General features: G+C 35.2%; 1 protein-coding gene across 4 annotated transcripts in view; it reads left to right on the forward strand.

Annotated features, from left to right (window-relative positions):
• The window catches only part of LUBEL (Linear Ubiquitin E3 ligase), a 215,769-nt gene extending 203,117 nt beyond the window's left edge, over positions 1-12,652 (forward strand). For 3 of the 4 annotated variants that reach the window (XM_090377589.1, XM_090377588.1, XM_090377591.1), the window contains 2 exons: positions 6,151-6,319; positions 11,998-12,652. In XM_090377589.1, coding sequence (XP_090233715.1) covers positions 6,151-6,319; positions 11,998-12,042 — 214 coding nt within the window. In that variant the 3' untranslated portion in view covers positions 12,043-12,652. Of the gene's footprint in view, positions 1-5,946; positions 6,116-6,150; positions 6,320-11,997 lie in introns of all 4 variants that reach the window. The other variant, XM_090377590.1, reaches the window with a different exon arrangement.
• The last annotated feature ends 497 nt before the right edge of the window (positions 12,653-13,149 follow it).

Raw genomic sequence — 13,149 nt, forward strand, 5'->3', positions numbered from 1 at the left:
ACTTCTCCTAAATCTTACGTAGTTATTACGTAATAGAGAGATATTGGATCCATCAGTGTTTTAGGCTGAGTGTCTGATAACACAAAGGATACCTGTTTCCCTCTAAGCCCCGAAATAATAATATACTGTTATATTTCCATGTTAATTTCAGTCTTTTATGAAATATTATAAAAATTTATTGTGCTGGAATAATGACACATTTTAGCACAATAGATGTAACCATATTTTTAAATTTGGCATTATTCAGTAGTTTCATGTTTCTGTTTTATGGTACCCACATTTTTAAAATTTCAATCATAATTAATATGTATATCATTAAATTTTTATATCATTAAAACTGAGGATTTCTGAAACACAGCATTTATAAATTTTGAATTATTATCAAAAATATAAAAAAAAACTTCATAAGTATTGCAATCTACTGGTGAAACATCAAACATTAGTGTGATATTAGCACAATTTAAAATATTAAACTTTTTTTTTTTTTCAAATATTTAAGTTTGGGATTTTCCAGACCACCAAAATCACTCGTGTTACAAAACTGGGCAGTACTGCTGCCAAGTTAATAATGTCAGTTGTTAAACTATTAGCAGTTGGCCTTTTTAGTGCACAGTTACACGCACATGCATGCACGCACGCACGCATGCACACATACACACACACACACGCTAACTTGGACCTCCACTGCCTTGGGCTCGATTTTCCAAATTGAACAATTTTCCTTGTACAATTTGCACTACATAAATGTTTTTCTTTTTGTGATAATTAATTAAAAATGACACTTGTTGTTCAAAAATACTTATGAACACTGTTCAACTTCAGTCTTTATGTTTAATATGTCATATGAAATGTCATTTTACTTGCTCCAAATTTCAGAGCAACTTATTTTTCTGTGAGTAGCTTTACAAACTGTTGATGGTTCATTGCTTTTGCTAATTGCTTGAAATTAATCTTGAGCCAAATCAGTGAATCATCAGTGAGAGATGCCAACTGTGGCCAATTTCACAATGCCAACTGTGGCCCGTTTAATTGTTCAAAAATTCACTCTTTGTGACTTTTTGGCGATAATTTGTACTAAATGCTCTACCATGCCAGAATACCAAGCTGCTTCAACTTTCTTTTACAAGCTTTGAACAAAGTAGTGACTCCAAGAATTTTCATAAGAAATTGAATTTCATTTTAACCATAACTGCACTGTTAATGTTAATTTCCTCTGCAATTAGCATTATTTATATGAATAAGTCATGAGATTTGTGCATTGCTGGCTTTTTATCAGCAATTTGCTGTCACATAACACTCCAGCAGTTTTCAATTGGGTTAAAATCATGATTGTTTCCTGGCCATGATAAGTATCAAATAATGCAGTTTTGTATGAACTTCTTCACCTAAAAAAAAAATTGATAAAACAGTCAAGTGTTTCAAACAACTTAAAATTAGCATATTAGAAATTGTATTAAATGATTATGTAATGATGTTGTACTAACCTGGTGTGCAGTGTGGCAAGGTGCAGATGGCCTGCACCTTGGAAAACAATTTTCTGTTTCTTGAATGAGGTCCATGATGACAGGCAGAAGAGTCTCCTTTAAAATTTTCATGTAGTAGTCATCATGAACAGTTCCATTTAAAAAATGTATTCTCTCTACTCCTGTGCTTATTATACATCCAAAACCATCAGGCTCATCACCCTGATTGAATACAGTTAGGGTGATGAGGTTTATTAGATCTACACCAAATGTAGCATTTACCATCTAATCTGTGGAGATTAAATTTGGATTTATCAGAGAATTTCAGATTCCCATTGCTCAACTGCTCATGTTCTTTAGCCAAGGTTAGTCATTTTTTTCCTCATGGATTTTGTCAAGAAGGGGGGGGGGGTCTTACAAGGTTGATATGCTTTTGGACCACTCGTCATAAGTCTTCACCAGACAGTTCTGTCACTGTTACTTGCATTTACCCTATTACTTTCCTTCCTGTCTGTGGAACTTGCACAATGATCATAGCTGGTTCAAACTCTGCTCTGTGCTGCAGCACTTTTCTATTTCAGTCCGGTTCCAGATTTTCTTTTGATATCTCCAGACTCACATTTCTTTTTAAGTAACCTTGACAAAGTAGATTGATTACAACCAACTTTTGCAACAAAGGAAGCCCTTCCCATCAAGAGCAATATACTTTGCTTCCATGGTATTAACTTAGTACAGTCAGTCCTCATATAACACATGTTTACATGTTTACACAAATTCAATCATACACGATTTATAAATAGGGGAACGATATCATATATAACACGAACTGAATTCACTTATGCATGATTCGCCTTTGTGTTTACAAGAAATGGCAGTTGAACGCAGAATCACCCCAACTGAACACAACACAATAGGAATGAAGAGAAGATTCTGAAAATGTATTTATGTTTTTTATATCAGTGAAGAGGAAACACATTTAATCATAATAATGTAAAAACCCACACAATTCCAGCTATCAGTATTATTGCAAATGCAATTAGATTGAGTTTACTATCAGTTTATAATAGATTCCACTAGCAGGAAAACAACTGGAAATTGTTTTTATTGTTTTATGGTAGTAACCCCGAGAAATGTGCTTTAGTAAAATGTAAGCTAGTGAGATGTTCATAGTGTGTCTTTGCATTTACGGTGTTGTTTATTCAGTTGCTACATGCGTGCAGCTTTGTTTATGTGTATCAAGTGTGCCTCCTCATTTTGTAATTGTGCTTTATTCCCTAAAAATGAGTAAAATACTTAAAAGGTGTGAAAAGGAAGCATCCTAGTGAAGACACTACAGATTCAGAGAGAAAAAGAAAAGCAATATCGATAAACAGAGGCGGACTAGGTCAAAAATTCTTACCTGGGAAAATTTGTAGTGGCCTCATACTAGCGTTTATGGCCAAAATAACACTGGCCTCCGGCCCACCGGGGTTTCTGCAGTAAGGCTTATGGCCAGTGCGCCTCTGTCGATAGAGAAAAAATATGAAATTGTGAAATGCTTTGAGTGAAATGAAAGACCATGTGATATTGCACGTGCTACAGCCCTAAATGAGGTAATGCCAAGAATTACAAAGAATGCAGAGAAAATAAAAACAACTTTCATAGCAGGAAAAACTCAAAGTGTAATTAAAACCCATTAGATTAAGGCACAAAGAATTGGAAGAGATGGAACGGCTGTCATCTGTTTCGATAGAAAATCAAACAAAAAACAAGTTTGCTTACGATAGAAGCAAAAGCATTAGCAATATTTTATTACGTAATAGTTGTAATAAAATACATAAGTATTTTATTACGATAATTTATTGTGTTTAGTAATGTTTTGGTTACAAATGCGTGTTCAATCTTGGGTGGTCGGCACCTAACCGTATTTTTCCCATAGGGCCTGTTGTTTATATTGCACAATTTTGCATTGCACGCAGGTTTCTAGGAACACAACTATCATGCTATATGAGGACTGACTGTATATTCCATGCCAAATAGGAAGTGAAGATGGGTATCAGAAGGCAGTTGCTTTTATAAACAAGATGGTGCAGTAGCAACCACTATTCTAATAAAAGAATTATGACATACCACTTGAATATTACAGAATGATGAAGCAATATCACACTTAATATAACAGAATGATGATACAATATCACACTAATTTTAGATGTAATAGTATATTGAAATGACATAATTTGACCTGTAGAGGGAGTTATTAAGGAAATATTAAACTTTAAGAGGGTGATGCAATTTGTTGCTGCAACTGCATATGCATACTTACAAAAGGGTAGTGATTCAACATGCAACACTACAATTACAGGTGCCTCCGTAGCCAGGTGGGCTGGAGCAGCAGTGCATAGCACATGCTTCTTGATTAGACCGGGGTCAACCCGTGACCACCAAATATGGAGGATGCAGAAAGGTCAGGGAATGACCACTAATGACCACCGCATATCCCCGGAGCAATATTGCCTTAGTTGCTAATGCTCCTAAAAAAAAAAAAAATAACAACAATTACAAAAGTTGTATTGGGATCTTTCTATTTCTTGAAAGCCGACACATTTACAAACACAAAAATACATATACAGGTGACCCCCGCTTAACGCTGATCATTCGTTCCGGAAAAACAGAGCGCTAAGTGAATCAGCGCTAAGCGAGCGTCGCTTTCCCATAAGGTAACATACGTATTTATGAGCTGCGGTCGGTGCCATAGGATATTTCCTAATGAATAATAAACAGTAATGAAAAGATGCACAAATGTCGGTCAAAATATTTAATATTCAAATATTTGCACATATAAAATATTCTGCATTGCATACGTATAATTATGTGGTAACTACTTGCGTATCAAAAGTAAATTTAAAATTCCAATTAAAATAATGAATTTAATTGAATTAATGAATTTAATCATGAAAAATGTGTGGATTTTGAGTTGAACTTTGGCCCTCTTCCAAATAAACTAAAAGGGGTATTAATTTTAAATCCCCCGCAGCGTTACAACCAACAATAAAGTCAACCGATCCTTCGCCACTTTGAAACCTGGCATGTTTTTTTCTTCTTTCAATATGAAACTTCTTTTAGGCATTCGTTTCCACAAAAGTCCTGCTTCAGCTATGTTAAAAACTTGAGAAGTATAACACATAATACCCCTCTTCAATAATTTTAACAAAAGTTCTTTTTTGAAAGTTTCGGCTCCATGATCTGCACTTGCGGCGTCTCCCTGGATTTTAAATCTATTCAACCAGCCCTTACCAGTTTTAAATGGTTCCACATTTTTTTTTTTTTTTTTTAGGCGAGTTTTCTTCAGATCATCATATTGGCTAATCTCTCTCTCTCTCTCTTTTAATATTTAACTTAACTGAATTCTGCATTGGAATATTATCTTCAATAAAATTAGTCTTTCCATTTCAATCCTAATAGCCGGCCTAGTCCTAGTTGCTTGCAGTGGAACAGCTATCTTTCCCGCTGCAAAAATTAATTCTTTATTTTTTTATAATTGTTCTTACAGTTAAAGTTGCAAGCCCTAAATTATGGCACACATCAGTTTGTCGTTGACCGGAATCGATTCGCTTCAAAACGTCTAATTTAATTTTCAAATTCAGTCTTTTTCTTACATTTATAGTCTTCGTACTGCGCCCAGACGTTGTTGCTTTTTCATTCCTATCAGTCATTATTAGCTCTTCGAAAATGTAACTGCGTTGGTTGAATTAATTACGATACAATATTTAAGTAAACTTTCCGTTAGGCACGATGTCTAATACTCTACTGAGTGATGACTAGACTTCGGATAAATGCATATAACGCAAATATTACAAGCAATATACTTGGTCATTTTTTAAAATGTTGATCTCGGAACTACGTAACAAGTCACTGTACTGCAATTAAATTAGCGTGCGAGAAAATTTCACTGAGCGTGGGAAAATTTCTCAAGTTGGCGTGGGAAACGTTTTAATGCTGTTTTGCTATTCATTTTAAAGCTATCGACTCCATCAAATGAAACGATTGCGTTATGTCAAAAATGTAATCTGTAAAAGAGCGTTATAGTGATCTGTGACAGCGTTATAGTCAGATACGGGTTATAATATAAGAACAGCGTTATAGCGAATCAGCGTATAGCGAACCGCGTTATAACGGGGGCCTGCTGTATATATTTTTACATACATATATACATACACGCACACCCACACTTAAATGTGTAATTGTTTATTAAATAAAATTTTCCTGGTGTGTAACTATGCTTGACTTCTAAATAATTAGAAGTCCTCTGAAACCCTGTATCATTTAAAAATATTTATATGTGCATTATATCTATATTTTATATGAGCATTCTTTACCACTGGATACTTTAAATATGTAATTTATATTATTTATAGTTTTATAAATAGCAGGGAATCCTGTTTCCTACAGACACATCATCAAATAATAGATTTCTTCAATGCACATATGTTCACTGTCCTTTCAGAATCCACTATGTAGAATACCTTGGCCACTTGGTTAATATAAACAAGATAGATCCATTACCAATCTTCAGTGTTGATGACTTGGAGCTGGTACTAAAAAGGGCTAGCATCCGTTTGCCACGTAGACAGTATCGAGAATCTGATGAGAAATATCAAACAAGACTTGAGAAGGTGAATTTTATTGTCTGTCTTTATTTATTTGATAGGGCCCACTACATCGAGTACTTGGTCAGCATAATCAATCGAAAGCAAATAGATCCTCTGCTTATCTTGGATAATCAAGACTTGCAACTGGTGCTGCGGCGGGCACAAAAGGATGTCCCAGAAAGGGACCGGCGAGAATCTGAAGATGAATACAGTCAGAGATTGATGCAGGTTTGTTGCTCTGCATCTGAAGAAGGAGCTAAAAATATTAGTGTCATTTGCATGAAACCTGCATGATATAAATGTATGAAAACCAGCACCAGTTGTAAGTCCTATTCCTTGTCTTTTTACTAACATTTCTAATAATGTGTTTACTGATGTAATAATATTTCCTTTTTATACTAATCATTTTTATGCTGAAATTCCCATCAATAAAACATGCTAAATTTCTGGTAGCATGGGAATTAGATAATTTTGAATAATTCACAGTGTTGCTTTAACAGTCTTGGAATGGCTAATGATGAAAGAAAGAGGGGTTTTTTCCTGCATCTGCAAATAAAAAAAAATTCCCCATTCACTTATACTTTTCCCATCATCAAAAAAGTGACAAGACTTTAATCAGTATACCCTGTGCTCCTTGCATGAAGTAGCCTTATTTTTTGATTTATTTTTATACAAAATTTTGTGATTTCATGAGTTGTCGTGGAACATTTGGCTGCTATGCATATGCCAGTTTGATAGTCTTTGTGATTGCCTTCTATTTGTTTGTTCATATGATTCCATTTTAAATTGTGAGTGAGAGAGAGAGAGAGAGATTGATTTATTATGTACAGTGTGTATGTTATATTTGGAATCATGGACTGTATATGTGCTATGTGACCTAGGTTAAATAATTAAACATGTTTATTGATTTAGTTTAGAACAAAATAGCTTTTCTTACTTATATTCAAACAGACTACTTTTGTTGTAATTTTCTTATTCCTTCTTTAAGGGCCTAATATCTTGATCTGGCTTATGTTACCCATTTATGGACTAATTCAATGGAAAGGTTCGGTGAAACACAAGTAGTTGCTCTTGACACCTCAAAGGCTTTTGATCATGTTTGGCATAAAGGTCTTCTAAACAAGCTTCCATCTTATGGTTTGCCAACTATTTTTAGTAATTGGTTATCCAGTTTTCTCTCTGATCGCTCACTGAGGGTGATGGTAGATGGCTCTCTGTCTTCTAACTTCTCCACTAATGCCGGTGTCCCCCAAGGTTCAGGTCTTTCCCCCACTCTTTTCCTCTTGTATATCAATGACCTTCTTCCATTGACTGGAAATCCTATCCATAGTTTTGCCGATGATAGCACATTGCATTCAACTTTCCATTTTGAGAAACCTTGTCCTGCTCAATCAGCTTCAACTTCTCGAAAATCTGCTACCAATTCCTTAAATGCCGATCTTCAGGTAATTCTCCAGTGGGGCAAAGACAACTTAGTTGATTTCAACCCTTCTAAAACTCAGTCTTGTCTTATATCTCGCAAAAAGGATTCTTCTGCTCCTATGCTTATCTTTAGTGACACTCCAATTTCTAGGCAAAATGATATATCTCTTTTGGGGATTACCCTGACTTCTAATCTCTCTTGGCACAAGCACATTACAAATATTGCTTCCTCTGCATCTAAAAAACTTGGTTTTCTCTTTCGCTCTCGGCGTTACTTTTCTTCCAAACAGCTGCTCACTCTGTATAAATCGCAAATCCGCCCTGCCATGGAATATTGTTCCCACATCTGGGGTGGTGCCCCCAAAACCTCTCTCAGGCTTCTTGATTCCATTCAGAAGAGGGCAGTTAGGTTAATTAATGATTCATCTCTAACAGAGTCTCTCCACTCGCTTTCACATAGACGTACTGTTTCTGCTGCATGCCTCTTCTACAGATACTTCCATGGGCACTGTTCTTCTGAATTGGCTTCTATTATTCCCACTCTCTCTTTCAAACCAGTCCGAACACGTGCTGCCACCAGTCAACATCCATTTACTGTCCAACTTCAAACCCACAGAACCAACTTTTCATCTTCCTCATTTATTCATTCAACTGCCGTTTTCTGGAACAACCTTCCTTCATACGTATTTCCTGAAAATTACAATCTACAGAAGTTCAAGTCCAATATCAACAAATATCTTCTTTCGTCTTCTCAACCTCCAACCCAAGCATGGTACTAAGTACTATAGGTTCTAATACCTCTCGGGTTTGGGGTTCACATAAAAAAAAAAAAAAATCTTCTAAAATAAAAACACTTTTAATTTTTACAATAATACAAGGTGTATTCAAATGGTTTTGGGGACTGACTTTGTATCTTGAAATTGCAGAGTCATAGTTAGTTGTGATTTATCACATGTTTAGTACCTCACCTAGGCATAGTAATGCACAAATGACCCATTTATATGCAGTCAGTATGTATTAGTGCACTTTGAATAGAATGTGTTTGTCACATTTTAAAATGAGTGATTTTACTGTGCAGTGAGTTTGGATCAAAATTTTTTTTCAAATTAGGAAAAAGTGCAACAGAATCCCATAAAATATTAAAAACAGCTTTCAGAGAAAATGTTGTGTTATTCAAAAGTCTTTTCAGTGGTTCACAAAGTTTAAAGAGGGCTGCTTGTCCATTGATGATCATCATCACTGTGCCCCCCCCCATTTCAACTTCAAAACCAATGATTCAATCATGCACATTTGTCATCCTAACAGGAGTGATTGATCCATAAAGTTTCTAGTAAAATTGATGTTTCTTATGAGTCATGTTGATCAGTTTTAACACTATTTGGGAATATAACATGTTTCAGCCAGTCTTTTGCTTTGCATACTCACTGATGAACACAGAGAACAGTGAGGTTTTGCATGCCATTATCTGCATCAACATGCTGCTGACCCACACTTTGTTTCTCCTTTCATTACTGGTTATAGATCGGGAATGCATGGCTATGACTTGGGAACAAAGGCCCATTTCTTTCAGTGGAAGACTCTATCTTCTCCAGTGCAAAAAAAAGTAAAACAATCTCGATGAAATTTGAAGGTATACTTGTCATATTTTTTGACTCATAAGGCATTGTTCATTATGAATTTGTCTCATGATCAAAGTGAACCAGGAATACTACAAAACATTGCATTTCTACCATGATTCTGTTTGGAGGAAAAGTGGACTACAGGGAGCTGGTGCTTGCATCGTGACAACATTCCTATAGTTCAGCACTTTATATTCAAGAATTTCTTGCAAACCGTTCCATCACTGAAGTCCCCCATTCTCTGTGCTCACCAGATTAGCTTCCTGTGATTTTTTTTGCTTCTCAAGCTTAAAGCCCCTTGGAAGGTCACATATTTGCAATGGCCAAGGAAATTATTCAGAATGCGACACAGGAACTATTAGCAATTCCAAAAGAAGCCTCTTGAGATGCTTCCAGATGTTGCAGAAGACTCAGAATTGATGTATACGATGTAAAGGAGACTACATCAAAAGAGAACCATCTGAATAGCCAGTAAGCATAACCATTTTCCAAATATTAGTTAATCCACTGAACTTTTTTTTAATTTCGCCTTGTATACTTGAATATTTTTTTATTTTGTTCAACATAATAAATCAAAAGTTGTTCACAACAGCACTACTGGTGGTTTAAGCTGGCAGAGCATTTCTTCCAGTTCATATTGAAAATATTGTGAATGAATCATTCTACTGAAATAAGAGTTGTGCTTTGAGCCATCTATGGTGGTAATTACTGCATGCTTACATGTGCACTTTATGAACTGATAATTATACATGGAAAAGTGTCATATCTGTATGGGTTGAAGTTTGAAGGAAGACTGATCATTGGCCGTGGGAGAATAGTTTTTGCTCTCTGGTCATTTTCATTAATTGCTGCCCTCCATTTTTAGAAAATTGTATATGCAGCAGTAAATGGAAAACTTTCTTGAAAAATTTTTTTCTAGACAAGCCATCTCTAAGTTCTGAAAAAATAAAATATTTCAATATTTTTTCCTACTTAACTGAAAACACTCAATTTTCATTTTCAGAAAGGTATAACAGCAGCAACTGGACAGTTTTTATTGATTTTTTTTCCCTTCTTACTGCCATTACTGCGTTTGACACTGTTGCACATGGAGCAGCATGGTATTAAGAGTAAGTTGCTAAAATGGATAAAAGGTGGGAGAAGACAGGTTGGTAATCAATGGGCGCTGCTCTTCATGGACTAATGTTATTAGTGGAGTCCCACAGGGTTCGGAGTTGGGTCCAATGTTGTTTTGTATATTTATCAATGATATTGATGAAGGTATATCAGGCTTAGTATCGAAGTTTGCAGATGATACAAAGGTTGGCAGGGTTGTTAATGACAATAATGGCCAGTGTGCTACTGCAGCAGGATCTAGAAAAGTTGGGAAGATGGGCTGAAAAGTGGCAACTGAAGTTTAACATTGACAAATGCAAAGTACTGCATATGGGTAGAAGTAACCCCAGAGGAACGTACCAACTGTGTGGTACTACACTTAGGGTGGTAGAAAATGAAAAAGACCTGGGAGTAATTGTGCCGTCAGATATGAAGTTTTCTGAACAATGCAGACAGGCTGCAAGAGCAGGTCATGGGGTTTTGTCAATGATATATAGGAATTTTGCTACTAGCAGGGAAAAGGAGGTAATTGTCCCTCTGTATAAGGCAATGGTCAGGCCACACCTTGAGTACTGCATACAGGTCTGGAGGCCTCATTTTAGGAAGGATGTAGATTTGCTTGAGCATGTACAGAGAAGGGCAACAAGATTGGTGAGGGGAATGAAGGGATCCTCTTACCAAGAGAGGCTTAACTTCTGCAAATTGCAGCGGCTGGAGGCTAGGCACCTGCGAGGTAATCTGATTGAGATGTATAAGGCCTTGAATGGGTTGAGCACGCTGAATTCTGATGGGATTCTTCCACTTGTTCAGATTACGAACCTAAGGGGCATAAATTCAAATTGAGGAAAGACAGCTGTAGAAAATAGATGTGCAGAAATTTGCCTTTAGCCAGCGGGTGGTTAATTGCTGGAACAAACTTATCTGTTGTTTTGGAAGTTGATAGGTTAAATAAATTTAAGGAGAAACTGGACAAACATTTAGAGGGAATGGTTGTGTGAATTTTTTTTTTTTTGGCTGATGCTACATAAGCTCATATGCTTGCTTTCTTGCATCACATGCCACTATTACTATTACAGTAATTATAAAAATGATCAACTATGAATATCACCATATGCCTCCTTAATTTCTCTAAAAATTACTAAAAGGGACAGCCTTGTTGGGTGGTACACATTTTGGGAGTAAAATTTCAAAAATCATTGGAGCATTTCAAACATTTTGCAGAACTGCTCAGGGGTTAATGACTTTCAAAATATGATATTTTATTTTTGCAGTGCAACAGGTACCTTTGACCAGTCAGGAAAAAATTAATAAAAAAATATTTGTGCTTAGCCACATTATAAATGTCACAAGTTATTTTTTGATTTTATAAATTTTTGTCAATATATAGATTTCTAAATGTTATGACCTTTTGTAGTCATCCTGGAGTATAAGCAGAAATTTTATTTATTTATTGATGTTATCTTAGAGTTAAGGATATCACCAGATTTAGCCTTAGCAGTGGCAAATGATGCAAGAAAGAATCAAGAAAACAAAAAAAAAAAAAAAAGACACTTCCCATATCTGTTTTTTGTTGCATCCTTTGCCAAAGATTTCTTGTAATTTGCCTTTGCTTGCTTAAGGCAAATTACAAGACTCTGTGACTTGATTACAGACTAGTTTTTATCTGCCATAGGCTTCTGTGGCACCTGATAATTTGGCTGTTTAGCTGTGTACTGCTTCAAGTGGATTTGAAATCGTGTGTATTACAATATTTCATTTTTAAATTTTCAGCTTATCCAAGAGACACTTCCACTGGATAAGGTTGAAGGCAGCTGATGAATATTGTGCATGCCATGTTAACTAAATCTTGACAGAGGCAGTGAAAAGGGAGCAGCAGGACATTTGCATCACTTCTCTTTTCTGTGTTGGTTTCCAGTGTGATAGGGAAGATATCTTACAGCTGGACTGTTTTATCTAAGACTTTATAGCAGAAGTATTTGACAGCACAGCACCTACTAGTTCCAAGTGTGTGTGTGTTTGTGTTTATCACTCACCTCATGCTAGTTATCATGATGCAGTCCCTGGTGTTAAAAGTCCTTTACAGCAGAAGAAGAAGAGATTGCAGTGAGTGAAGAAGCTGTTGATAATGTTTTATGTGAACAGGGTAATTAAGTTATTTCTTCTCCTTAAATATGGAGAAAATCTGTGGTAATTAGCCCTTTTCTTAAGATAAAATATTGTATATATTATATATATTTGCATTATAACACACTTGAAATTTGGTACCTCATGGCATTTGTGTATCAAATGCTTAACCTACAGAACATGCTCATCTGTCATAATTTTTTCCATTCCTCACATAAACTTTAGTAACTGAATTCTAAAAGTTTTAAAATTTATAATTTTGAAATCAGAAGGGCTGTAAATTTATAAACCATGCAGTTAAACAGCCTAAATCTCAACATTTAATATATTCTCTAATAGTATAAACATAAATTTCTACATATCAGAATAATTGTCTTTAAATTCCCTTTACCCTTTTTTTGAAACATATTCTTGCATAAAATTATGTTGTTTCTCTTATACATTTTGTAAGTTTGTTATAGAATAAGATTGAATGGCATGAAGTTATAGTCATCTTAGGAATTTAAACTGATTGTTCAATTGGTAAAAACACTTTTGACATAATTTTCATTAGCAATGTGTGCACTTAGTTTAGAAAATATAATTTTCCCAAAGAACACGTGGAAAAGAAAAAAGCTGCCCATTGTTAAAAGTTTTTCAAATTGTATTTATATCTTCATCTTGTTATATGATACCTGGCTAGGAATACAAAAGTGAATTTACCAAGTATTTCAAGTCTTATAAATGTAAATAAATGTCTTAGTCACATCATTATTTTGTCAACAGAAAACAATTGGGCTACACAGAAGTGCTAATAAT

This window comes from Mastigoproctus giganteus, chromosome 7 (assembly GCF_048544385.1).
Source record: "Mastigoproctus giganteus isolate SK-2022 chromosome 7, ASM4854438v1, whole genome shotgun sequence".
NCBI lineage: Eukaryota > Metazoa > Arthropoda > Arachnida > Uropygi > Thelyphonidae > Mastigoproctus > Mastigoproctus giganteus.